At 39.0% G+C, this 27,715-nt stretch overlaps 1 protein-coding gene and 1 pseudogene across 5 annotated transcripts in view; both read left to right on the top strand.

Moving 5' to 3' along the window:
• The window catches only part of CD96 (CD96 molecule), a 283,642-nt gene that overhangs the window by 247,344 nt on the left and 8,583 nt on the right, over nucleotides 1-27,715 (top strand). For 3 of the 5 annotated variants that reach the window (XM_084986926.1, XM_084986927.1, NM_001243480.1), the window contains 2 exon segments: nucleotides 18,390-18,467; nucleotides 18,982-19,053. In XM_084986926.1, coding sequence (XP_084843052.1) covers nucleotides 18,390-18,467; nucleotides 18,982-19,053 — 150 coding nt within the window. 5 annotated transcript variants of the gene reach the window in all.
• LOC102158769 (cytosolic 5'-nucleotidase 3A pseudogene) lies at nucleotides 25,398-26,205 on the top strand (annotated as a pseudogene).

Below are 27,715 nucleotides of genomic sequence, written 5' to 3'. Positions count from 1 at the left end.
TTCACTTGACGACCTGGCAAAATCTGGGTCAATAAATATTTAGTGAGAAATTTAAATTCTGTATTTATTATTAAATAAGTTAGCAAATTGACAGTCCTCCTCCACAACTGTGTTCTCAGTGGGGTGTTTAAGAAATTGGTTGTAAATGGGAATCCTGTGGACCAGAGGTAGGTAGATTGTTTTAAATTTAAATCTGTTCTGGTTCAAATTAATTTTGACAAAGTTGACTGGTGAGGACTTGAATGCATCCTCCCAGTGGCATTATTAATAATGGAGTTCAGGCTGGGTCAGTGTTACTATGACAGAGGGATAGCAGTGACTTTCAGAATTTGGCATTGATGCGAACAAATCATAAGTTTCCATGTCCATGGCCTTTGTATTTAACAAAGAACTAAGGTGACTTTCTCTAACGTGAAAAAGTATGGCCTCAATAAAGTAGAAGTATGGTTTTTATTTCTTATTTAATTAAAACTATCAATTTTAGTTTGAAATGAGAACTAAAAATAGAATAAAACAAAACAGTCAGTAGGAATGAACAATTCCTTTAGCCTGTAGCCTTTGGCATATAGCCTGCAGTCACTGTCACAGGTTGGTACTTCTCAAAAAATGGAGCATGTGGCAGGATGAGAAATGCCTGCAAATCACCCAGCAGAAGTTTTAATATCCATCTGATTTTTCCTAGTTCTTATGGCTTTGTAATTTCCTTTTTTTATAAGCTTCTTTTTCTTCTACTTCTAACTAATCATTCAGCGGTATATCTGTAGATTATGATTTTCTTCATTCAACAAATATTAGCATAGTCAACAATAACATTTTAAATCTTTTCAGTATTCTATGTATTAGTTATCCATTGCTATATAACAAATTACCCAAACAAAAATTAATTACTTATAACACATATTGTCTCATGTGGTTTTCAAGAGTCAGAAATCCAGGAGCAGCTTAGCTGTTTGGTGTGGCTCAGGTTCTTCCATGAGGGTGCAGTCAAGTTATTGACTGGGGCTCCCATCACCTGAAGGCTGGAGCTAAGGGTTCTGTGTCCAGCTTGAGTATGTTGGCAGGAGGCCTCAGCTACTCTCCACAGCTACTCTCTCTATAGGGATGCTCCTAATATGGCAGCTGTCTTCCCCCAGACCAAGTAATCCAAGAAATAGAGTCACCAAGACAAAAGCCATCCTGCCTTTTTTATGACCCAGTCTCCAAAATTGCACACTATTACTTTTGCTATATTCTATTTGTTAGAAGTGAGTCACTAAGGCCATTTTATACTCAAGAAGAGGAGAATTGGGCTCCATCTCTTGTAGGAAAAAGTGTCAAAGAATATGTGGACAAATTAAAGCAACGACATCCTGTTATATAAAAAATGTTTGCACATGAAGTTTAACATGGCTTGATCTTCTTTATTATGAGTGGTAGACAGAGTAAGCATCACTGTTTCCATTTTCCAGATAAGGTCCTGAGAGCTTAAATGCAGCATGACTAGTAAGTGGCAAAGTAGTATTCATGCCAAAAATCTTCTGACTACAAATCTATAAATCTCCATATATTAGATGCCATCTTTTCTCCAACTGGCCTAAACACCTTAGGAGGACAGGGATTATATTTGTTTTTGCTTCCTCATACATGCCTAGCACAGAGCATGCATACAAAAAAAATATTAGTTGAATAAATGAATGAAAAAGAATAACTGAAAATAATGTTCCTTTACTATGTAGATATCATTTTTTAATAGATTCTATAGTATCAAAAAAGGTGATAGTTTGTGCCTTGAAAAATGTTGCAGTGTACTTGGAGAGAGATGACATACACATATGAAAATGATACATCCCAATAGTAAGGTGAATGGTGCTTTGTTTTATAAAATTAAAATGCTCAGGAAGAAGTAGGGATCAAGAAGTCTTAGACTCTGAGTATGCAAAGGTCCCTATGAATTCAGGAGATGTTACAGAGAGATGAAATAAGCTGATCCTTGAATGTATTGTATGTATTCTATTTATCTGACTAAGTTGACAGCTTGAAAAGGCATTTTAAACAAGGTGAGCAAAGTAAGCATCTGTACATTGGTGAAGATATTCTTGGGAATGTGATAAAATATTAGTGGATAATATGGGGTCAGAAGAGAGGATTTGTGTAGCAAGGAAGCAGGGATGAAGATTGGAAAGTGCAGAATAAAGAGATCCTTAAACCCTAGTCTAAGGATTCTAAGAAATGGGAGGGACCCCATTAAATATTTTTTAGAAAGGAAGTGGCATAATTCATCCACCAAATATTTATTGAGCCCTTACTATGTACCAGATACTCTTCTAGGTGCTGGAAATACAACAGTAAACAAAAGAGGGAAAAAAAGCCATGCCATCGTGACAAACATTCTACCAATTGAAAGCAGAAGTGAATTTCTTCCAGCTAAATTTTCTGTGGGATTAGTTGGCATGCAGTAAATTCTTCCATCATATCAAACGCCATTTTTATTTCTGTGAAGAAATTCAAGGAAAAGAAAAGGATGTTTGTTTAACCCTTAAGGAGTACAACCTAATACAGCTCTTGTAGTAGAGAGGTTGGAAGAACACAGTCAAATGTATTTGTTGAAAAGTCAAAAAAAAAAAAAAAAAAGAATGCTACCTGATCTACTATCATACTAAAGTGATAACTGGGAAATTTCTAGAAAATCAAATGACCTTCTTAAAATAATGTCCTACCGTAATGGCCCTCAGGACTGTTTCAGATCAGTGGTTCTCACCAGCGTGCATTTGCCTCTGCCTCTCTACCAGGGACATTTGCAGTGTTTGGGGACATTTTTGATTGCCCAGATGGGGAAAAGCATAGTGCTACTAGAATCCGTTATGCAGAGGCCAAGGATGCTACAACACAGGACAGAACAACCTCTGCAATAAACAGTTATCTGGTCCAGAATGTCAGTGGTGCTGAGATCAAGCAATGCAGAGATGAAGAAATCTCCATGGACATTTTGGACCAGATAACTTATATAATAAAAGCCGTTATTTACAAAATTTTGCTTCTGTCAAGCTAATAACAAGAGTATGATTGGAACAATTTTCAGTCTGATTTTCATATGTAAAAAAAAATGTTAAGTCAATGGCTGATTGTATCTAACTGAAGCTTATATACTTAGAATAAAACACTGAATTACAACTGAAAAAAAATCTACATTTTGTCTTGGCAATCTGGAGGGTAATTTTGAAATCACATGATGACTGGCTGCCTCAGAAGCTGGTAGGATTCACCCTTGTGTTCCTATAATATAGAAAACGGGATGGAACATGTCACGGAAACCAACTTCAAAAGACTATGGTTTCATTCCAGATTCTAAGATGTAGTGAATTATATAATTCAATCATAATTATATTGCTGCAAACATCCAATTCCTATTCTTTGTTTCTTCAATGAAAGGATATTCTTTAAACAACTCTAGAAAGTAATGGAAACAATGGAACCTTATAACTCATGGCCAACTACAAGATTTACCCAGGGAAGCCCAGCTCAGTTCACTCTGAACTAACTGGTGTTTTGAGTCCCAGCTGCATTCATAGCACTGTCTTAGGAAAAGATAGGAGGCTGACAAGCTAAGTGATGAGATGAGGAAAGCCCACATGGAACCATAAGAGACCCAGACAAATCTAGTACTGACATAACTCTGGGCCTTCCGTTGTCCTGAGCATAGCCCTCACCACCTAACTCACTGGGTATGCATTGGCTCTAGGCTACAGGACCTCACAGAGCAGGCCTCAGAAATGCCGACCTGCACTGTGGCAATCATCTAAGATGTTCTTTCATTCAACAAGTAAACACTGAGTGCCGACAATGAGCCAGGAATTTTTGGGTGCTGGGGTACAGAGATGAATGAAACAGACTGAACCCCAGCTGCACGGAGCTTACAATCAAGCCAGACCCACTTGCTGAGCCTCCCCTTTCCCTAGTCAGCAGGCTCTTTTGGCTCTGCCTCCTACTTTTACGTATGTGCACCACTTTTAGACCTGACAGCATTGATTTTGGTCATAAACCCTCGCTAAAAACTTAGCCCATCCTTACAGTCTGGATCTTTCCATTCCTGGAAGCTCAGAGTAAAATACCAGGAACAGTCTGATTCTAACTATTGGCCAATTCTCTAGGTGAACATACCTGGTCCTTAGCAAGTGGGGGTTCAGACATGAGGGCTACAGACTGAAGGAAGCAGTTGCCTGGGAGATGTAGTGAAAGTACTGATATATGAGTAGCCATGTCAGAAATGGGTGGGGATTAATCTGGAAAGCATGCTATCAGATGTGATTAGCTGATACAAGCTATAGGGGAAGCAGATCAGAAGATCAGTTGGAGGTCTGGATACTGAGTTCGGAAGTTAAGAGGAGGATCCTGGAGAGACTCTGCAAGGCAATGAGAAGCCTGTACGATTTGTTTGTGAGCAACTTCTGACTCCTTCACTGGTCATACTATATATATACCTGTCTTCAAGAGCTAGGACATTTCTGTTGCTGTCTGATAGTTTCTGCCTTTATCACATGTATCCAAGCACTGAAAATTAAGAAAAGTAAATGAGTTCTGGGGCAAGGAGTGGAATCAGGGAAATTGCCCAGGGGATCTGGAAAGAAAAATGGAAGAAAGATGAGAGACAGATCTTCAGGCTATGGTTGTGAGCAGAGACATAAAATAAAATGAGTGCAGGACATGGAAAGACCCCAGGCTGAGTGCTGGCATTGCTTGTTAGGGAGGGAACTGCGTGTTGCTTAGGTGAGGTGGAACCAGATGGAGGTGAGCTTAGGTTAATGGGTTATGGATTTAATCCTCCCCAAAACACAATGGTAAAGGGACTGTCATTATCCCCATTTTACAGATGAAGATATTGAAGCACAAGAAGGTTAAATAACTTACCCAAAATCAGGCAGAAAATGAAACAGCCAGAATGGAGCCCATACAGTCAGACTTCAAAGTCTTAGTCTTACTGACTCTGAGAATACATGATAGGTGCTCAATAAATGTCTTAGGAAGTTGAATAAATCCCTTCTGGTGTGAAGCTGGTATCACTGATGTGAAAAGGTCAACATGACAGCTATGCTTATATTAATCTTTCCCTTCTCTGGAGTGTGTTTTCTGAGAAATGCATCCACTGGAAGTGGGGCTAACCTTTCCTCAGTTGGAAATAAATTGGAGAAAAAGACCCTCCTCCATTCGCTACACCTTCTCCTCTTGACATTATTATGCTATAATTCTCATTGCCCAGAGATACATACAGAATCCATACAAAACCCCAGTGGTCTCTTTTGAATCCTAGGAAATTCTGGACATTCCATCTTCCTCACCACCTCTCACCTGGGACACACATTACATGTTGATAAGAATTTTTCTCAGTTTTTCAGTACCTGTTACCCATAGGGCAAAGTAGCCTCCTTGACGACTGAATTTCTTTGGGTCTTTGTTCATTCCGTTTTCCCCCTTTGGGGTGGGGTACCTCTGGCGAAAAGCTATCGAACACCCCATTCTTCAGTTCATTTCATAATTACTGCGTCTGCGAATGCACCACATGATGTGTGATCAGCTTTGTCCTGCTTGCTGTCATCTTCCCCCAAGGGAGTCCTGAAAAGACTCTCTGGACCAGTAATTCAGCAGTACACATTGCCTTTAGCCCTTCAGTAAGCACATGTTCCCCAAAGTACCTGCCTCCCACCGGAACACAGTCATATGCAAAAACTGCGATTTCACACCACCCATCTCCTTCTGTTGACCTGAGAGTCAATACTCACCTTATCCTGACATCTGGGGTTGATGAGGCTGACTCAGATGCGTTTAGATGTAGTTGCTGATCTATATATTCTTTTAACTGCAGTTGTCCAGTTAATACCATTGGGGGTTTAAAGGCTCTTTGTGTGCAGGTGAATTGATGGAATACAACTATACATTTGTCAAGAAGACTAGGCAGCTGTGTTGATAAATGTTATATCAATAGAGTAGAAGGTCAAGTAAAATATTGCTATTTGAGAAAATAAGTTAAATTTCCATGTTTGATTTTTACATAAGAATAGGCCACGTCTTGGACAGTTGAGCTTGATGAACCTAGATCACTATGACAGCAGCAGCCTGAATTTACCACTAATTTTTACCTCTGTGTTCAGTTGAAGAAATAAACTGAACTGGGTAGGTTAACAAAAAATAATTTTTCTTTTTCCCCATCATTCCCTGTCCAAATGAGCTCTGTTAAATTTGTTCCTAGCCTCTAAAATAAATTTTAGGTAATTTTTCTTTGGCTATTTTTTTGGTGATTTTCATATAATAAATATTGTCTGATCCTTTTCAGCCACAAGGACAGATTTGCGTCAGTAATTTTAAAAGCTTATCAGTGTAACATCAAAATTTGCCAAAGCTAATTAAGTCTATAATTTCTCCCCCTCCTTCCACCAAGCATGCGTCCACCTCCACTGTGGAAGCCTGTGATGTGAGGTTGTGTCTTTTATGTCTGTGGGGGTCAGGGAGCAACATGAAAGATGTCTCTGAGATTTCCTGGCTCCATCCTCTCCTCCACTCCTAGTTGTTGCCTTAGACTCTCTTTGGGGATCATGAAATGAGGGGGGAGGGGAAGGTAAGGAAAGACCCTCCTGGTCCAGCTGACTGTAATCTGACTAAGGTGCCCTCAGGATGGAGAAAAGAAAAGTTGCCATCTTGACCTCATGGGGCACTTTGGCAGGCTTCTCAGAGTCTGAGAGTGGTCTGTGGATGCTCTTCCTTTGGTGGGAGCCTTGCTTCTCCTTCAGCCTCCTGCTTACCCTCTTCCCTGCAGACCATCAGCTTCTGAGGTTTGTCTGCTTGAAAGCTTTTTTTTTCCCTCTTGGTATTTTTACTGGGTGAGATTTCTTTTTATAGTATCCTGTTTTGTCAGGGAGAACATGGACTTTAACTTCTTGTTTGGGGGAAATGCTTCTCTTCCCCTGTATGGCCAAAAGACCTGACTAGAAGCAACCTGTTTAAAAATGACAGAAAACCTGACTAGACATTTTTCTGAAGAAGACATACAGATGGCCAAAAGGTATATGAAAAGATGTTCATCTGTCACTAATCACTAGGGAAATGCAAGCCAAAACCGCAATGAGATATCACTTCCCAGCTGTTAGAATGACTATCATCCAAAAAATTAAAGGTAATAAGTATTGACAAGGATATGGAGAAAAGAGAACCCTTGTATGCTGTTGGTGGGGATATAGATTGACGCAGGCTTTAATGGAAAACAGTTTTTGAAGTTCCTCAAAAATTTAAAAATACAACTTCTGTTTGATCCAGCAGTCTCTCTTTTTGGTATATAAAGGAAATGAAATCAGCCACCTCTAAGAGGTGTCTGTGCTTCTGTGTCCACTGCAGCACTATTCACTATAGCCAAGATATAGAAACAGCCTAAGTTCCCATTGTTGAAAAAATATATATTATGTATTACTAAACCTTAAAAAGGGATATCCGGCCACATGCAACATCTTGGGTGAACACGAAGGACATTAAGCTAAGTAAGATAAGCCAGACACAAGAAAAAGAAAAAAACTGCATGATCTCACTTATATGTGGAATCTAAAAAGAGTCAATGCATGGAAGCTAAGAGTAGAACAGTAGTTACCAGAGGCGGGGAGGTAAGGGAGTCGGGATAATGCCTGTCAAAGTGTCGAAGTAGGAGTTAAGTAGGATTAATAAGTCTAGAGCTCTAATGTGTAGCATGACAACTACAGTTGAAAATACTCTATTGAATACTCATTTTTGCGAAAAACAGATTTCTCATGCTCTCATCACACACACACACACACAAGTAGCTACGTGAAAAGAGATGATATGTTAAGTGGCTCTCTATAGTCATCATCTCTCAATGTATATCAAATCATCATGTGTACACATTAAATATATACAATTTTATTTAATTTTTTTAAATTAGTAAAATAAAATAAATTTAGTGAAAATGAAGCAAACATGATGAGGTGATGGTTTACTCACTGAGGTGGTCCACAGAAAGCTGTGCTCTTGCCAACAGTGTGATGGATTCACAAGTAATAAACAGAGTACTAAAAGTGTAACCAAGGTGAGGATGCTTAAAGCAAATGGAGAAGACCAGAGAAAGAAGAAAAGGAAGAGTGTTTACAGGGGTAGTTCCTCAATGGGTTATTAAAAGCAGTAGAAGAGACTAGGTATGAAAAATACCTAATATCGTACCTGGTTCATAGTAAGTGTCAAAATATTGTATTTTATTATTAGTTTCCTTCAATCCCTTTGGGAACATAGTAGGAACCCAAGGTAGGAAATAGAGTAGTTGATTAATTAGCCAGTCTGTCTTTATCTAATTTGTTTATGTGTGTTTTAATAAAAACAAAATAGTCTGGGAATGATATGTCTACTTCTTCTGGAGATGGATTTGGGTGTAAATAAACCCACCAGGATCGCGGTCACATGAGTGGAGCAGGGAAGAGGTAGTGAGGAAGGGCAGATATCTATAAAGCTGGCCTGAAAGGTCACATGTTATATCCATTTATTATATTCTCACCACTCTACCCACCCCTCGCCCATTGTGCTCCACCCAAATTAGCCTCTTCGCTGTTCCTCCAACATATCCCGGTTGCTCCCACCTCACTTGTTCCTTCTACCTGGAAATTGTCTCCCCTCCAAAATCCACATGGCTCACACCCTCATCTCCTAGTCTTGGTTCAAATGTCACCTTCTCAATGTGGCTTTCCACGACCAGCTCATTGAAAATCACAGCCCCCTCCATCCTATTTGCTGTCCCCTTTCCCTGTTATGTTTTCTCTGTAACCTCTTTTAACATCTTGTATAATGTATTTGTCTGGCTTCTCCCCACAGGAAAGGGGAGTTTGTCTGATTTGTCTGCTGGGGTTTTTGTCTGATTTGTCTGCTGATGTGTCTCCATCATTTAGAACAGTGATAACCTATGGTTATCGACCAGTAGTGATAACTCAATAAATATTTGGGAAGGGATTGTTAAGGATATTTTGTAAAGTACGAAGGAGAAAGTGATTAACAAAGGAAATGTTTTAGAAAGAGCAGAAGAAGACTCCCCAAAGAAAAAGGCTCCTGGTCAGGGCCCAGAGACTGGGTAGTCTCATCATAGAAAACTGAGAGGTGGTGATGAGAGAGAGGAGAGGGGCAGAGGCTATAAAGTCCTTCCATTCTGGGTGGTTGTGTGTTAGGGACCATGTTCGAGCTTTTCCATGACTAAACCCTGGTTCTCAAAAATTTCCCCCCAATGAATCTGCCATGGAACCTCTGGCCATTTCACTGCAGGTCATTACAAGGCCAACTATACTTTTTTTTTAAATTGAAGAGAAGACTTTTATTTTATTTTTTAATTTATTAAAGTATAGTTGATTTATAACATTATGTTAATTTATACTGTGTGGCGAAGTGATTCAGTTGTTGATATATATACATCTTTTTCATATTCCTTTCTATTATGTTTTATCACAGGATATTGAATACAAATGAGCTAATCTACAAAACAGAAACAGACTTACAGACACACAGAGCAAGATTTGTGATTGCCAAGGGGGAGGGGAGGTTGGAAAGGAGGGGTTGGGAGTTTGGGATTAGTACGTGTAAACTATTATATATAGAATGGGTAAACAGCAAGGTCCTACTGTATGGAACAGGGAACTATATTCAATACTCTATGATTAAACCATAAAAGCTAACTATACTTTAAGGCTATCAGAGTGGAGTGAATGTATGAATGTAGTCTTTGTTGTCAGACAGGCTTGGGTTCAGTTCTTACCTCTGCCTAGCTCTGTAACCCAGGGCAATTTCACTTCTCTAATACTATTTCCATATCTTAAAAACAGAAGTAATATCATGTAGCTCATAGGATTATTATGAGTATGAAATGTGGTAATACATAAAGAGCAGCTATAAAGCTAAGGCTCACACAGTCCAGTCCAAGAAGTCATGCTGTGATCGAAAGAAGAGTCCAGTGAGCAAAATTCATCTTAAAATAAATCTGTACCTTTCCTTGTATTTTTTAATTCCTTGAAGGAGGAAGCAGTGACCAAATAATTGGTCTTTTTTGTCGTTATCACCACTTTATCCTTTGTCTTCTACTTACCTCACATCACAACTGCTCACCTGTTTTTTTTATTTGGCACATAGTAGTCCATGTTAAAAAACTAATTTAAATTGTTGAGGAAATATTTAAATATTTTCTCCAAATTAATCCCTGCCTTTCCCTTCTCTGGCAGTAAGAGGGACAGTCACTGGAGAGAATGCAGGAGTCCCAGATTAAGAGATTCGGTTCTGCTTCCTAATATTGTAAGGAGCCAATCAGAATTGTTCTTACAGAACATGTTTCTGTCTCCTCTACTCAATTCAGAACTGACTAGAGAGGTTTTCTGACTTAAGTGAATTATGTTTACATTAATGAAAAAATATTTTAAGTTTTAATAGAAATGGGCTTCAAAAAGTTTCAGATCTCATCTAACCTCATAACAGTTTATGGATTACTATAGCAAGATATTTTATACAAGGCGGTGTTTTATTCTAAACCCCTTCTTCTTTCCTGGAAACAAAAGATCATTCTTATGTATATCTGGACATGTGCAAGGTTAAATAACAATAATCATTCAAACTGCAGAAAGAAATAAACAACCAGCAAACAAGTATCTGTCACTGGCATATTACTTTTCTGCAAGTATGTCGTAATGAGGAAGCAACTATTGAATGTTGAAGAGGTTTTGCTGTGTTGTGAGTGTAAACATAACCTTGAAAAAGAAAAGACAAAAAGCAATCATGGCTTACTTACATGCTGAATTACATAATATGAACCTTTTAAAGACTTGACCAAGAGGAATATGAAGACAAATCTTTTAAAATGCTGCACTTGATGTCAAGAGATTGTCAGGTACACACATCCTCTTTTAGTTGCAGAATCTCCAGGTCAGGCTTTAGAAGGGGTTGCTTTCAAAAACAGAAGCAAAACCAAACAAAACCAAAAAACTCTGAGAAACCAGTAGCGTTAGCTGCCATCCACATGCCACAGTTCGATCACTGCCCTGCTGCCCCTGAGGCCATGGTGTGCTCTCTGACAACACTCAGTTCAGTTCAACACACAGAACAAACATTTCTGAGGGCTTGTAAAGGCCCAGCCCTGGAGTAGACAGATGTTTCACACTGCTGTTACTAAACCACAGAGTGTGAAATCACCACAGTGCCTTTTCAGTTGCTGTGCCCTCTGCCTGAAACTTCCCACCGCCCCTCCCCTGCCTCCCTTCTCCTTCTATATTCCTCAGGGCAGCCTTCCTGGGACTCCGACTAGGCCTTCCCTCCTTCATGTATTCATATCTTTGGACTGGTTTATCTGAGTCTCTGGTTAATGTCCTTATTCTCTGTGAATTTAAACTCCAGAGAAGCTAATCGTTGTATCCCCAGTGCCAAGCACAATGCCTGGAAGACAGAAGCTCCCAAATGCTGGGTGAATAAATGACAAGAAATGTAGGCAGGGAGTATCTAGAGATAACAATGTGGAGATTGTTAGAGGTTGGGTCATGTAATGCCAGGGGGCCTTAACCTTGAACCATGGTGTAAAGCCAAGGGGAGTGGGTGGATTTAATCTACCTGAGGAAATAGTTCTCTAGCTGGCTCTGACTTTCTCATGATGGGCAAGGATCACTCTTTTAATAACCTAAGCAACCTGGTACAGACCCTCAGGCCAAGGATGAAACAAAATTCAGCTGGAGACCAATAAGACTGAAATGATCTTGGGCTCCCTGGAGATAGTGATGGATGTCATTGATCCTTTTGTTTCCAGCAGCTTATTGGCACATACTCAGCCCTCAGCCAGCTCCACAAGCCTGCCTGTGAGAGGAATCATACATAGGGCAGTGCTGGTATCTGAGCCAGGCAAGAGACACAGTGACTCAGAAATCAAAGCAGTGTTCCCCCTCCCCCATGGTACATGAACAGCATGCCTCAGATGGAATCAAATGAATGATTTCTCCTTCCCCTGCAGTAAATCTGCAATAAGCAAGGATTTATGTCACATTATTTTATGACCTCCAGAAAAGAACATTTAATCAGTCATTTTAATATAAATGAAATTCACCATTATCATACTTCATCAGGATTCCAGTGAATCCTGCCAGAATGAAATCATATGTTACTAACCAGTGCCAGTACCCAGTGTGGGCAATCAGAAAGTGTTACTTGTAAGAAGCATTTTAAAAGGTGGCTGGCAGTTACCTATTAGAATGAGATTTCTAGATACTGGTGGTGTGACTCACAAATAAATATAAAGTTCTCTGATTATTGCTTCCTCATTCTTCATCGTCATCACCATTGTTATGATCCTATCACCACTATTAAAACTATTCCTTTCTGTGACTTACTAAGTCACTTGGTGAATACTGTGGAGGTCAGTCCTCAGAGTGAACGAGAGGGAGTGGGGGAGAGAGGAGGAATGAATGAATGAATGGTGCTGGTCCGTGGGAGGGGAGATAAGACACTGCTGACGGACAGTGAAAGCCACACTTTCTCCTATACAAGGAATGGAGTCCCAGAGTAAAAGGATCATTTTTTTTTTATCCTTCTAAGAATCATTTAAAACATGGATAGATGTTCTTCTTTTCCTTTCCCCTCCTCACTTCCTCTTTCACCTTTTTTTCCTCTGTTAAGAGGAACACATCCTGTCTCTCTTACACGATCCAGTGATTATTTATGACTAGTTGTTTTCTTCTACACATTTAAAAATTTTTTTTCCACTGTACAGCATGGGGACCAAGTTACACATATATGTATACATACTTTTTCCTCCCATTATTGTGTTGCGATGTAAGTATCTAGACATAGTTCTCAATGCTACACAGCAGGATCTCATTATAAATCCATTCCAAGAGCAATAGTTTGCATCCATTAACCCCAAGCTCCCGATCCCTCCCACTCCCTCCCTCTCCCTCTGGGCAGCCACAAGTCTATTCTCCAAGTCTATGATTTTCTTTTCTATGGGAGCATTCATTTGTGCTGTATATTAGATTCAAGTTATAATTGATATAATATGGTATTTGTCTTTCTCTTTCTGACTTATTTCACTCAGTATGAGAGTCTCTAGTTCCATCCATGTTGCTTCAAATGGCATTACGTCATTCTTTTTTATGGCTGAGTAGTATTCCATTGTGTATATATACCACATCTTCCTAATAAAATCGTCTGTCAATGGACATTTGGGTTGTTTCCATGTCTTGGCTATTGTGAATAGTGCTGCAATGAACATGCAAGTGCATGTGTATTTTTTAAGGAAAGTTTTGTCCAGATATATGCCCAAGAGTGGGACTGCTGGGAAATATGGTAGTTCTATGTATAGATTTCTAAGATACCTCCGCACTGTTCTCCATAGTGGCTGTACCAGCTTACATGAGCACACCCTCACACCATGCACAAAAATAAATTCAAAATGGCTGAAAGACTTAAATATAAGACAAGACACCATCAAACTCCTGGAAGAGAACGTAGGCAAAACAGTCTCTGACATCAACCTCATGAATATTTTCTCAGGTCATTCTCCCAAGGCAACAGAAATAACAGCAAAAATAAACCAGTGGGACCTAATCAAACTGACAAATTTTGTACAGCATAGGAAACCAAGAAAAAAACAAAAAGACAACTTACAGAATGGGAGAAAATAGTTTCAAACGATGCAACTGACAAGGGCTTACTCTCTAAAATATAAACAACAGCTTATGCAACTCAACAGCAAAAAAGCCAACCACCCAATGGAAAAATGGGCAAAAGACCTGAATAGACTGTTCTCCAAGGAAGATATACAGATGGCCAACAAGCACATGAAAAAAATGCTCAACATCCCTGATTATTAGAGAAATGCAAATCAAAACTACCATAAGATACCACCTCACACCAGTTAGAATGGCCATCATTAATAAGTCCACAAATAAGCAATGCTGGAGGTGGTGTGGAAAAAAGGGGACCCTCCTGCTCTGTTGGTGGGAATCTACACATTTTTTACCTTGTCTTATACAGATACGAGGTAACTTAACAAAATATATAACCATGTGAAATTTTAAAAATAGGCACCTGAGGAAATTACTGCAAATAAGGACAAAGAAAAACCCATCTCGATGAGAGAAATAAATTCAAATTCACTCTGTGATCTCTAGGTTTATAAAATCATAATGGACCAGTGGTGGAGAAGCAGAGCAGCTCTTCATGCAGAGACTGCCTGGGCCCTCCCCCAGGGGGCATGGTGGAGCACAGCCAGCAGAGTTCCCACAATGGCTGACCTCCCCCAGCAGCCCTGCTCTTAGATTGCCTGCTGGGGTGGGCCAGTGGGAGAAAGCCAGTGCTCAATTCCCTAAGAGCAGTTCTGCTGTGACCAGGAACAGGATCCCAATGCTCAGCCTGAGCTTACTCTCCAGATACTTCGTATATCCTATAGGCAGTCTTTTTGTGCATTCTTTCCTATCACTTATGTCGATGGGTGGTGGGAGGCAGTGAGCTGGAAGTTACAGTGACCACACAAGAATCTGAACCACTGGTGGCTCAGTGAGGTGAGAGAGGAAAGTTGTAGGTGACTCTGCCTGTAGAGCTAATGCCCAGAAAACTGCTACTCTTCACCCCAGACAATTAGCCTTTTTCTGGCATATCTTTTTGGAATGTAGTTCTTGACTTGGGCAGGCCTGGGGAAGGAGAAATTGGTTACTTTGAAGTGGCCTCCTTCTAGAAAGAGCAAGAGAAATGGGACAGTGGTAGAAATCGTCAGGAGATTCAAGTTGTCTATTGCTATGATATGCTTGTATTTTCAGCACCTGAACTAAACTGCAGATGACCTGTTGTATAGCTTCTAAAATTAAGTTTTAGCACTTAGCCCATGCCAAGCACTCGTCTAAGTGCTTTATACGTTACCCTGCTGGCAAGTATTATTATTTTACAAGTGAGGAATTTGAAAAAGAGAGAAAGATCAATAGACTTCCCCAAGATCATACATCTAACTTAGAACTAAGCCAAGATTCAGCTCAAAGTATCTGGCTCTGGAACTCATGCTTTTAATAACTAAGCTACACAGCTCTTGCAAATCTCCAAGTGGTTCGCAAATCTGTCTCCTAGACTCTGTATTCAGGTTGATGGGTCTAATGCAGTGGCTTCCTAGCAGTTAAGAGCTGTATGGAAACCCATCTTCTTGGCAGTGTTTGACTGCACAGCCCAGCATCTGGCACACAGTGCTCACTCACAAATATTTGCTGAATTGGACTGGCTGGCCCTGCTTCTGGAAACTCTCCATCATCTTGGCTTCTCCAAGCCATAGCCCCTGGCTTTCTTCCTGCCTCCCTGGCTCCTCCTTTTCAATCTCCTTCTCTGCTGCCAGGACCTTCCATGGAAGTGTTCCTCTTTGTTCCATCCTAGGCCCTCTTGTCCTCTCCTAGGACCCATCCTCCTTGGAGCTCTCAGTTTCTCCATTTACTGATCACATGCTGATGTCTCACAAATAGTCATTTGCAGCCTAGTTTCACTCCTAGGATTCAGACTCATGTGATTAACCCTCTGCTGGAATTGAATGTCTCATATGCATACAAATCAGTCTGTCCAAAATTTAATTCATCTTAGGCCTCTGGTCACTTCCAAAAATATTTTTTCTGTTTATTTTCTCAGATGATGATGCCATGATTCCAAAAGCACCCAAGCTGGAAAACTTGGAGTTATTTTGACTTCTCTCTCTTCCTTTTTTCCTATGTTCAGCCAGTCACCAAGCCCTGTTGGGCCCACATTTGAAACCTGTCCACATCTCTTCCTCCCCACAGCCTTCGCCATATAGTCCAGGCCACCCTCCCCTCAGCCAGAAGTCAGAGCATCTTATAAGGACTAGTTGGCTATCTTTCCTCGGTGAAATCTTCAGGATGTAGGTTCTTTTTTTATTTCTCCATCTTCATTTCTTTTCTTTGGATAGAGTGCCTTCAACATTCTGATCAAACTTCGGTTCTCTCCCACCTTTTCTGTCCACACTGTTTGATACATTCTTCTCCTTGCGTCCTCTTTTTCTCCAATTTGTCTTGCTATTTCCCATCATCCTTCAGGCCTAGTTGATATGTTCCTTCCTCCAGAAAGTCTCCCCTGACCTCCCAAGTCATGGTTATGTGTTCCTCCGCTGGAACCCCACAGCACGGTGTATTTTTCCTGTCACTGTACTCTTTTTTTTCTTTTTCTTTTTTAGGGCCACACCCACAGCACATGGAAGTTCCCCAGGCTAGGGGTTGAATCAGAGCTACAGCTGCCAGCCTGCACCAGAGCTCACAGCAATGCTGGATCCTTAACCTACTAAGGAAGGCCAGGGATCAAACCCGTGTCTCATAGATACTAATTGGGTTTGTTAACACTGAGCCGCAATGGGAACTCCCTCTGTTATAGTACTCCCAATCGCATACTGCAATTCTGTTTTTACTGTTTGCGAGGGAAAGGAAACAAACTGTAGTAACAACAGATTTCAGAATTTCACTTTGTTCATTTACACTTGATACAACATAAATTAGTTTATCCTAACAGAAAGAGCTAATAAAAAGCCAAGCTCATAGCTGAGTGCTCTGCTTTGTAATTATTTAACAACCCAGGCGGCAGCCACTCTGTCACATTGACTTTGTGACTTCCAAGTCACTCTATGTAATTCTGTCTGCATAGCACATGAGGAAAGATCACTGAGGATTGTTTTTGGGATGTTTTATAGGACAAGCCTTGAAATGACAACCATCACTCCCACTCACAGTTCATTGCCTGGACTCAGTACCTGGCCACCACACTGCATAGGAAGTGTAGTTTCTCTGTGCCAGAAAGAAGAGGACTAGGTTTGGTGACCAACCAGCAATCTGCCACCCTGACCTTTTTTCTCACTAAACTTTGCAGAGCAAAGATTACCTTTCTATGCGCTTCCTCTCTAGTTCTAGTGCACACTGGGAGCTCGTTAAGTGTGTATTGGATAAATGAAGCTGTGTGTCTCCTGTCTTAAAAACACTTTTTCTGCCTAGCCCAGTGCAGACTGCCTATTTTTGTTCCTCATACGGGATCATCTGAAGCAGTCTCTAACACATCTCACCACATGTGACTGTATTTCTAAAGCTGGGGTGTCTGAGGGGTCGATTGGTAAGCTGCCTTGCAAAATGCTTGTTGTTGATCATCTCTTATGTGAACTACTTACAAACCATGATGTCAGTTTATTTATCTTCTATATGTTGATTTCAGAGTTTTGATTACCCATGCTTTCTAGTTAAGGCATGCCCTTTCCCAGAATTGGGGTACCTGGGAATTTGCTACGTTATTCACTGCTAAGTAAAGCTTGAGGATGTGTGATCACATCGGCTGCCATGCTGTAAGGATGTTGTAAGAATATTGTACACATTATACAGTATCCTTTTTTATAAAGACTGGGGAGAAAATTCTTTTTAATCGCAATAAAAATAGCTGTGTTTTTCTTAAAAAATGGACTGTTTCAGCTTATAATGTTTATCAATGATATAGCATATACTTTTTATTTCTAAGCATTGTTGCTAGAAATTTTTGACCAATGTGAAGCCCATATCTACTAAGAAAACACTACATCAATAAATGCGTTTTATGTAATATCCCCACTCAGGTTTCAACACAACTCCATATTCTTTTTCTAACTTTATTTTCTTTGCCCTTATTTTCCCTTTCTGTCCATTTCTTTCATCTTCTTACAGGGCATGTTTATATAAGCCACCATAAACATGTTCTGGAACAAAGGAGAAACACATATAAATAAAATCTATTAATGATTTGTCTTCCCAGGAGACATAAACATGTTTCAGTGGACTGTGGCTGAGTAGTTTTCTTCTTTAGTCTACCTTGCTTTATCTACAGAGATATTCTCAAATGAATAGGAATTAGCCTTTCATTTTGGTGGAAGAGAAGGAGGAGGAGAATGAGAAATAATAGTTTAGAAAGATGGAGATGATTTCAAAAGCTAAGAATTGAAGTAAATATGAAACCGTATTTAGTAAATGAAAATATGTAATTGTGGAAATTCATTGCAAAATAAATTCTGCAAGGACGAGGGTCTTGTCATCATTGTTCATGGCACATCAAATAATCTTGCACACAGTAGATACTAAAACAATATATTTCGAAAGTGTGTATGTAGTAATACACTTGAAATTAGGAGAACTGGGTTAATATCAAATAAACGATATTGAATATTGGGTATGTAACCACAAGCATAGACCTTTGGACTTACTTTCATAATTTATAAAATGAAGCCATTAGGCTATGTATCCACTGAGATTCTTTCCAACTCGAATGCTCCATGCTCTGCTTGCCGCCCCTGTTAAGTATGGTGGCTTATTTAAACATGTGAATGTACATACACCTATGATAGTTTGGGGTTTTTGTTTTCAAAATAGGCTATGCAGCCCCACCTTCAACAGCCTTTGTAGATGTGAGTACATCGACTCCAGAAGTCACCCCTCAAAGTGCTCAGAGTGAGTAAAGCAAGGATTTCCTCGTGACTCAAGAGACAACACAAGCACAGGTTTTACTACAGCTCTGATAATACTGAGGTTTGGGCAAAGGCTATATTATTCCATTTGATGTTGATATTTTGGTTTCGAGTTACTCTGTGGCAAATTGTAATCCAGTGACTATATATTGACATGACAATCACTGTAATCTTAAAAATATGGGTTGGTGACTTGTTATTATATTGTACCTTTCATTTGTCCTGGGATTTTAAGGTAATTTTGAAGTAATCTTGACAGTGCTCCCAGTGATCTGAGTTGGTGACAAGAACAGAAAAAGAAAATCAGTGACAAGTTGGCATTAAACATAAACTACAGACTTTGACTTAATATACCAGCTAGTGTTCCTACATAAGGAGGCATATTTTCAATTTCAAATTTCCCCAAAGTCGTATAGATTAAAAATTCAACACATCAAAGTGTAAAATTAAATTATAGCTTTAGAAGAAGGTTGAATTCTGAAAATTTTGTCTTTCAGCCAGTGATTCCACTGTGACTACCCGAGGCTTCAATTACTCCCAGACTTCCAGTGGGAAAGACCCCAAATATTGTAAGTACAACTCTGAGTCCCTTGGGGTGCTTCAGGCCTCACTCATTCATCTGACACATATACTATTACTTAAACTACTAAGGACACTAAACTACTGTGTCCTTTGTTTGTAATCGTATTAGCAAATATTTATAAGGCATCGACCGTGTTTAAGACATTGTTGTCCTTGCTGGGGCCACATCTGTAAACAGAATAACGACAAGGGATATGAAAAAAATAAAGCAGAGAAGGGAGACAGTGGGAATCAAGGGTGAGGGGCACTGCCATTCTAAACAGTGTCATCCGGAAAGGCCTTACAGAGAAAGGTGACATCTGATACAGACAGGACTAATGGAAATGAAAAAGCAAACAATAAGTAGCTCTAGGGAAGGAGGGAACTAGCTAAATATGCACATTACTTTAAAAAAAAAAAGGGAAAAGAGGGAACCCAATGTGCTGTACAAAAATGGCTTGTTACTTGCAGTCTGACCAAGTAGCAGCAGCATCTGAAGATGTTTCATTAGCAGGTATTGACAGGGTCTGAAAGGGAAATATACAGCCTCTTAGTGATACCAGATGAAGATCAGTGTGGAGAGAAGTGGCAAAGGATGTGGCTGAAGCACAGAGAGGCGAAGTCCCTGGATACCGCTGGTGCAGGGCTCTGAATTTAACTCCTGGGCCCTTTGCCACAGATGAAATGTGTGCATCCCTTTTGAAGGGCATTTAAGTTGTACTTTGAAAACCACTACAGGTCTGTTATGGCCACTGGCTCAGTCATCTCACTGCTGGAAACTTCTCCTTAGGAAATAAATCAAATAGAGAAAAGGGATCTGTGTAATATCTCTCTTTGAGCATAATTTATTTACTTCCTCTCTTTTGTGGACCTCAGGGTTACAGATTCACACTAATCATAATCTTTAGTTCATGACACCTTTTCATCATTAGTCTGGGCGCGACCCTCTGTAATTTAATATAAACTATTTTTCTTAACAAATATGTTGATAATATAATAGACACCCATGAACTTAGTACTCAAATACAAGACCAGGAAAGCAATATCAGAAGAGAAAGCACACAGAGAGGTGCACAGGCAGCATTATGTCATGTACATCAGAGGGGTCCCACCGAGTACTGTGAACAGGAGAGATTGTTCAGCAAATGCACCCGGGAACATTGTTTATTTATAAGAAAAATGCATTAAGATGTACTCAAACACAAATAAACGCCACCTAGTTGAAGGTACTTATGTCAAAAGCTCAATATTAAAGCATGTAATAAAATAAGGGTGACTTTCTTTCTGGCTTTGAGGTAGGGAAGGGCTTAAAGAAGAGACACAAAGCACTAGCCATAAAAACAATTGAAAAAACTAGAATACAGTAAAATTAAGAAAATTCTTTTCATCCAAAGACTCCTTAAGGAAAGTTTAAAAAAAAAAAAAAAAAGAAAGAGGGCAAGCTATAATGTGGAAGAAGATATTTGCTACACATGTTTGAAAAAGGATCAAGAGTAAATAGTTGACAAAAGATCAACACTTTAAATCGAGAATAAAGAATGCCTACAAACCAATTTTTTGTGGCTCCACCCATGGCATGTGGAAGTTCCTGGGCCAGAGATTGAACCTGTACTACAGCAGGGACCAGAGCCACAGTAGTGACCATGCAAGGTTCTTAACCCCTTAGCCACCAGGGAACTCCCAGCCAATTTTTAAAAGACAAAAAGCAGTAGGAAATGAGCAGATAAGCACATCACAAAAGATGAAACAGAAGTGGCTAGAAAACATCTAGAGATTCTCATCCCCAATCAGGACATGACAATGAAGAATCAAGTCATGTTACATGTAATCAATTTGCAAAAATTAAGTCTGGAATTGCCAAGTAATATATAAGATGCAGATCAATACAACTTGATATCTGTTGCTGGTGAGAGGATTAATTGGTAGCAGCTCTTTCTACCATTAGGTTTTATAGCTAAACATTTTCACACCAGACAATCCAACAGTTCTACTCCTAAGTTGTACACCCCCCAAAACAAATTATTCCATGTGTCCAGGAGATATGTACACAAATGCTGGAGGAGAAATACTACTCATAATAACAAAAAACTGTCAATATTCAAAATAGCTGTAGAGATAAATAATTGTAATATAATAATATCATAAAACACTATGGAGCAACAAAAAATGAGTAAATGTCAGCAACATACAACAGCATGAATGAATCTTGATAACACTGTGTTGAGTCAAAAAAATTAATGCCAGGTGACAATATATTGAATGATATTTTAAAGTAAAATTTAAAAGCAAGTACAACCAAATGCTGTATGGCTTAGATGTGATTAATATGTGATAAACATTTTAAAACTGCATAAATAAGTGAATAATAGACAACATTCAGAATAGCATTTGCTTTTGAATGGGCAAAGAAGGGATGGGACAGGGAGTAAATATATATAATGTTTGTTGTTTGTAATAATTCCAAAATCTATGTGTATGAGTTGGGGAGGGTACTAAGGAAAGGCATGTCCAATAATAAGAGAATGGGAATAGAATGAGATAATAATTCAATGGATATTATGAAGCAAAGCAAAACAACAGCCATAGTGTACTCAGCTGTATAGAAAAGGACAATATGAACTGGAAATTTTTTACCAATCAGACATTAATTGAGAATAAAAGCATTAGCTGGGCACAAAAGTTCATACTTGATAGAGTACCATTTGTCCTGTATTAATATAAAATTGAGTTATTTATAATAAACTATGCTGAAACTCTACATACAGTAGTTTGTCACCCTAGTCTAGTATTCTTTTTTTTATTGTTATTTCCCCAATACTTGATACTATAAGTAATTCCATGAGGTTTTTTTGTCTTTTTGTCTTTTTAGGGCCACACCCACAGCATATGGAGGTTTCCAGGCTAGGGGTCCAATTGGAGCTATAGCTGCCGGCCTGCACCAGAGCCACAGCAACTCAGGATCCAAGCCATGTCTGCAACCTACACCACAGCTCACAGCAACATCAGATCCTTAACCTCCTGGGCGAGGCCAGGGATCGAATCTGGGTCCTCATGGATGCCAGTCGGGTTAGTTAATTGCTAAGCCATGACGGGAATTCCCGTGAGATCTTGTTTATTTACCTGTACCCACAGTGCCTGAGATAATGCCTGACATAGAGTTTGCACTCAACATGTGTTGTTGAATTGATAAGTGAATTAATACTTCTTGGTTACAGTGGGGAAATCATGTAACAATGGTGACAAAAATTTATTAGACATGGAGTTCCTGCTGTGGTGCAATGGAATCAGCAGAGTCTCTGCAGTGCTGGGACACAGATTCAATCCCTGGCCTGGTACAGTGGGTTAAGGATCCAGCATTGCCATAGCTGTGGCATAGGTTGCAGCTGTGGCTCAGATCTGATCCCTGGCCCAGGAATTCCATATGCCAGGGATCCATATGTGGCAGCCAAAAGGAAAATTGTTCCCATTGTGGTTCAGCAGGTTAGGGACCCAGTGCTGTCTCTCTGAGGTTGTGGATTCTATTCTTGGCCTTACTCAGTGAATTAAGGATCCGGTGTTGCCACAAGCTGCTTTGTAGGTTGCAGATGTGGCTCAGGTCCGTTGTTTCCGTGGCTGTGGCATAGGTTGGCATCTTCAGCTTCGATTTGATCTGAAGCCCAGTAACTTCCATATACTGCAGGTATGGCCATAAAAAGAAAAAAAATTATTGGACAGCGTTGTAGAAAGAAGCTGAACTCTAACTTAAAGTTATGGATTGCATATAAATTATCCCATAATTTAATTCTCAGCATAACCCTTAGAGTCTGATATTTTCCTTTGTTTACGTGAATTATTTGATTGTCTATTGAAATTATACTAGAATGTAAGATATACAAGAACAGGGACCTAGACATTTTACTGTCTTGTTCATTGTGGTATTCTAATATCCTTAACAGTGGCAGGCAGACAATTGGTGCTCAGCAAATATTTGTTGAATGATTTAAAAGATATGTATACATATGAGCAAGAAGAACACACACACATACACACACACTGTGAAAAGAAATGATCTGCTTTGTTGACTGTTTTGAACTTTTTATTTGCTTGCTTTATTTAAATTGTTATTACAATATAACTTGTGACCAGAATAAAATTTTTTCATCCTGTGCATAGCATCAACATGTAGCATAGAGGTCACCCAAGCTACTTTTTGCCCCAGAAGCTAGAAAAGTGTTGCTTGAAAGTGCTTCATAATTTACACAAGTATATTCTTGGTCTTTTTAATAGATTTCATAATGAAATGAACTGTTATAATCCTTCACATTTTCTGTCCTTCACCACTTGAAAACTTCATTTATCCTTAGACGTCTCCTTGTCATTCTTACCAGAGAAAAATAGCCTTAGAAATTATGAAAACTAAAGAAGGACTCTAAAACCCAACAAATGTTTTTTTCCTGGCAGTAATAACCCACCTTCTTATGTATGTAAGAAAATCTTGTTAACCAATTGCCATTTTTTATCTATAAGCTTAGAGAAAAAATTCCCCACAGTGAGTTTCTCTATTTATAATCATTCACAAAAACACATTAGGATCCAACAAGTTAATATTGATTGCTCACTCCCAAATTGTTTTTGAAACATGTTTCTACTCGTTGGATTGGACTGTAATATGACATCCAATATTAGATGATGCATTTGGCAAGATTCATGGCAGGCATTGGTAATGGGATTTTTTTTCTTCCAGTATATTTATTTCAAAAGATTTATGAAATGTTCAGAGGCAGAAAACGAATGATAATGGATGGATTTCTGGTGAAATAAACCCACTAGCAATGTTTTGAGGGCCCTTGCTGTTTGTGAACACAGTCTATGGGATATTTGCTTATTCATGCATTTTATATAGCTCATATATATTTGGATGTCACTAAAGGTTCTGAGTACATTGCATTTACACTAAATTTGTAAGTGTATGTTTTAATACATTCTTTTCTTATTGTTTTGTTATTTATTTACCGGAAGAGGTGTGGGCTAAGATTCAAGAATATTGGAATCTAATCCTGGGTCAGCTTCTATATTTCCTACAGTCTAGAACAGGAATGCATATTTTACTTTAACCACCTATGAAATGGGGATACCAAATCTGATGACCTAAATATCCAGAATGTATGAGGCTAATAACATCCTGGGACACGTTTTCATCCTGATACTCAAGTGATCAGGCCATGAAACAGAAAATTGAAGCTTAATTACTTTTTTCTTTCTGGTTTTTCCTGTCATCCATCTGGCCCAATGGAGCCTAAAGCCACATGGAAATCAGTCAGTCTGTCTCACTTAGACAAGCAGAAAAATGATATGAGTCTCCATGGTCCATAAGCCTCCAATTTATCTCATTACCAAAATCATCAAGTTCACTGTCCCCACACATGGACGCATACCACACACACACACACACACACACACACACACACTCCCAGGCCTCAGAGTACCTCTTGTTGATCTATCTCACGTAAGGTCTTTATTCTCTTCTTTAACCTTGCATCTCTTATTCATCAAAATTTACATACTCTTCTTAAATCTTACGAATGTATTGCTTTTCCTGTCCCTGGTCCTAGCTGGTTCTCCTCAGGCTTTTGGTGGCTGTGCCTCATAATTTTATAGCAACCCCTACTACATTCCACAAGCAGAGAGTGATGGTGAGGCCAGAGTTGAGGAGTTGAAGGACCTACAGTAGTTCCAGGACCTACAACAATTCTGGGCCTTATTTCAGCTACACCCTATCTCTGCAGTCCCTCTGTTCCCTGTTGGCCAGGGTGCTAATTCCCTAAACTCACCATTCTTATCCTCGGATTCTAAAATCTAACATGTCTTAGATCACATTCAGTTTCCTCTTCTCTAAACACTGTTCTGCTCCCATTCTGTCACCTAGTTCCTGATTAGGTCAGCTTCAAATTAAAGATGTATTCCTTTGATTTAAATTCTATCTTCTGTTAAAATACTGATTCCTGGGAGCTTCATGGCCTTCTCCAAGGCTGGCACACAAGCCCCACCCTTCCACAGTTCATGAGCGTTGTCTTTGCTTTGTGGTCAGGAAGAGCATAAAGTTCCCATTTATAGACTAAGTAATCATGGCAAGAGTGGACCAGTAGCTGGTGCCAGTATTTTCATCTGATGGAAGCAGTGTGCTGACCCAGAATGTATTCCCCTTGAAGAGAAAGATGGGGAAGAAGACCAAGATCAGTGAGATCCATATGTCTGAGCCCTGCATCTGTGGTTGTTGCCATCCGATGCCTTTGTACTATGACAAAATTAAAGACAGAAGAACTTGAAGTGCCTTAAGGAAGATTGGTTACTGGCTATAAAGACTATACATATAATGCTGTAATTTTAGAAAAATTCAGTGTTCCTCAAGAACTCTGTAAGAGTAACAGAAATTATATGTGATTTTGTCCAAAGAGGAGCTGCCAAACCAGATAATCATGGACTTTGATATGACACTAAATAGATTTTTCTACAAAGGGAAAGATGCCTAACATGTCATAATGTTTTTTGAGATCTATAAGCTGGTTACAGATAAGTGTCAAAAAGTGTTATTGCAACTTGAGGAAAAAGACAATGTTAGTGAAATTGATCTTGTATTTCCCATAGAAGAGAAGTACCCTTTTATGGTAGAATAATATGCCAAGCCACATAGTCTCCTTCTGGAATAACCTTTATCAAAAGCTAAATTTAAAGCAACTTTGGAAGAAATTTATGTTATCCTAAAGGAGAGATATAAGAATTTATTTGAGAAACTCAAACAACACAGCATCCCTGTGTTCATGTCTTCAGTTGATGAAGATGATGTACTCGACAAGGTTATCCATCAAAGTGGCATTTATCATCCAAATGTCAAAGAGATATTCATGCATGGATTTTGATGAAAATGTGTTCTCAAAGGATTTAAAGGACAATTAACTCATGCATTTCACAAACATGATGATACCTTGAAGAACACAAAATATTTCTCTCAGTTAAAGGACAATTGCAATTTAACTCTACTAAGAGACTCCCAAGGAGATTTTAAGATGGAAAATGGAGCAGCCAGTGTTTAACACATTCTGAAAATTGGATATCTAATGATAGAGTGGATGACCTTTTAGAAAAGTATTGTTTTAGTGAAAGACAAATCATTGTCTTACTGAGGATTCTCTAAACAGACATTTTTTAGGAAGACCTCTCTCCTATGGGAGAAGTTGATATAAGAACTGCTCATCCCATCTTGCTGAAAAGTTCTTAATTATTATATATTCTTGCTGTTGAAGTGTTTCCTTTACATCTCTTAAGTATTTTCAGACGTGATGGATTCATCAACCAGAAGCTCCCTTTTCTTCTCTCAACATACTCTTCACTGTTTTTAAACAGATTTTAAAAAATTTTAAAGGCAAAATCAGAAGAATAACTGTCTAGTTTTCCAAAGTGGATTTTGTGGGTCAATTTTATCACTTTTTTTTTTTTTTTTGCTATCTATTTTTTTTTTTTAGGGCCTTAGGTGTGGCATATGGAAGTTCCCAGGCTAGGGATCAAATCAGAGCTGCAGCTGCCACCAGCCTACACCACAACCACAGCAACACAGGATCCGAGCAGCATGTGAGACCTACATCACAGCTTGTGGCAACGCTGGAGCTTAACCCACTGAGCAATACCAGGGATCAAACCCACATCCTCATGGACACTCTGTTGGGTTCTTAACCCACTGAGCCACAATGGGAACTCCCTTATCACACATTTTTGAGAAGTCTTTTTATACTTGAAAAGTTCTCAGAAGACTAAAAAGTTTTATGAAATGGTCAACTAATTTACATGATTTTAAATATTGCCATTTTTGCGATTTGGAAGGATCATGCTGATAGTATTACCATCTCCAGAAATTGTGTTATGTTTGGTTATTTTGTTTGGAGGAAATCAATATTGACCAGAAATGACTGGAACTCTGTATTTGGTGGGGAAAAAAAAAAATGTAGGTATCCGCATATAACTGATTGTTACAAATGTTCTATATTGACTTGCTGATAATAAACGTAAAATATAAAGTCTTTTTTTTTAAATACCCATTTCAAAGTGATAGCACTTGTAAACCATGTATGTCTTAGCATAAATTAATTTCATATCCTTTCTTGCAAACAGACTTTAAAGTGATAAGAAATAAAAGCTCCAAGCCCTAAGAGTAGGAGACACCACATTGGGGGGAAAAATAAAGTTATTCAGAATAAGCTACTTTCTTCATCCAGGCTTGTTTCCAATTTTTTTAAGTTGGTTTTTGCTCTTTGCTAATCAAAATCCTGGCTTAATTGGCTTAAACATCAAAAATTGACATTTTAAAAAAAGTGTTCATCATCTGTAGACCTTGGCATTCTGTCTAGAACAGATAGTCAGGATCACATGTTCAGGGTCATAGAACTATACTGAAGATAAGAACATCTCCTTGACCTTGACAAACTCAACATTGCTATATACAAAATCACCCTAACTTCAGAGCTGACCCCAAGGGGAGGAGCTACGACAGACTGTCCTGTGAGCAATATCTTGAAGCACTGACATACACCTCTTCTGAAGGGCCTGATAACATACCTTTGTCTGCAGCTATAACTGTCATTGGCATCCAGAGAGAAACCAAGAACGTGTCAGGATAAGGGATTGTTTATGTTTGTTTTA

This window comes from Sus scrofa, chromosome 13, assembly GCF_054392235.1.
Source record: "Sus scrofa isolate SSC_HxYL_T2T_F1_AM1 chromosome 13, Sscrofa_HxYL_maternal_Yorkshire_Landrace_v2.0, whole genome shotgun sequence".
Taxonomy (NCBI): Eukaryota; Metazoa; Chordata; class Mammalia; order Artiodactyla; family Suidae; genus Sus; species Sus scrofa.
Note: the sequence above shows the minus strand (reverse complement) of the source record. Positions and strands in the feature narration are given on the sequence as shown.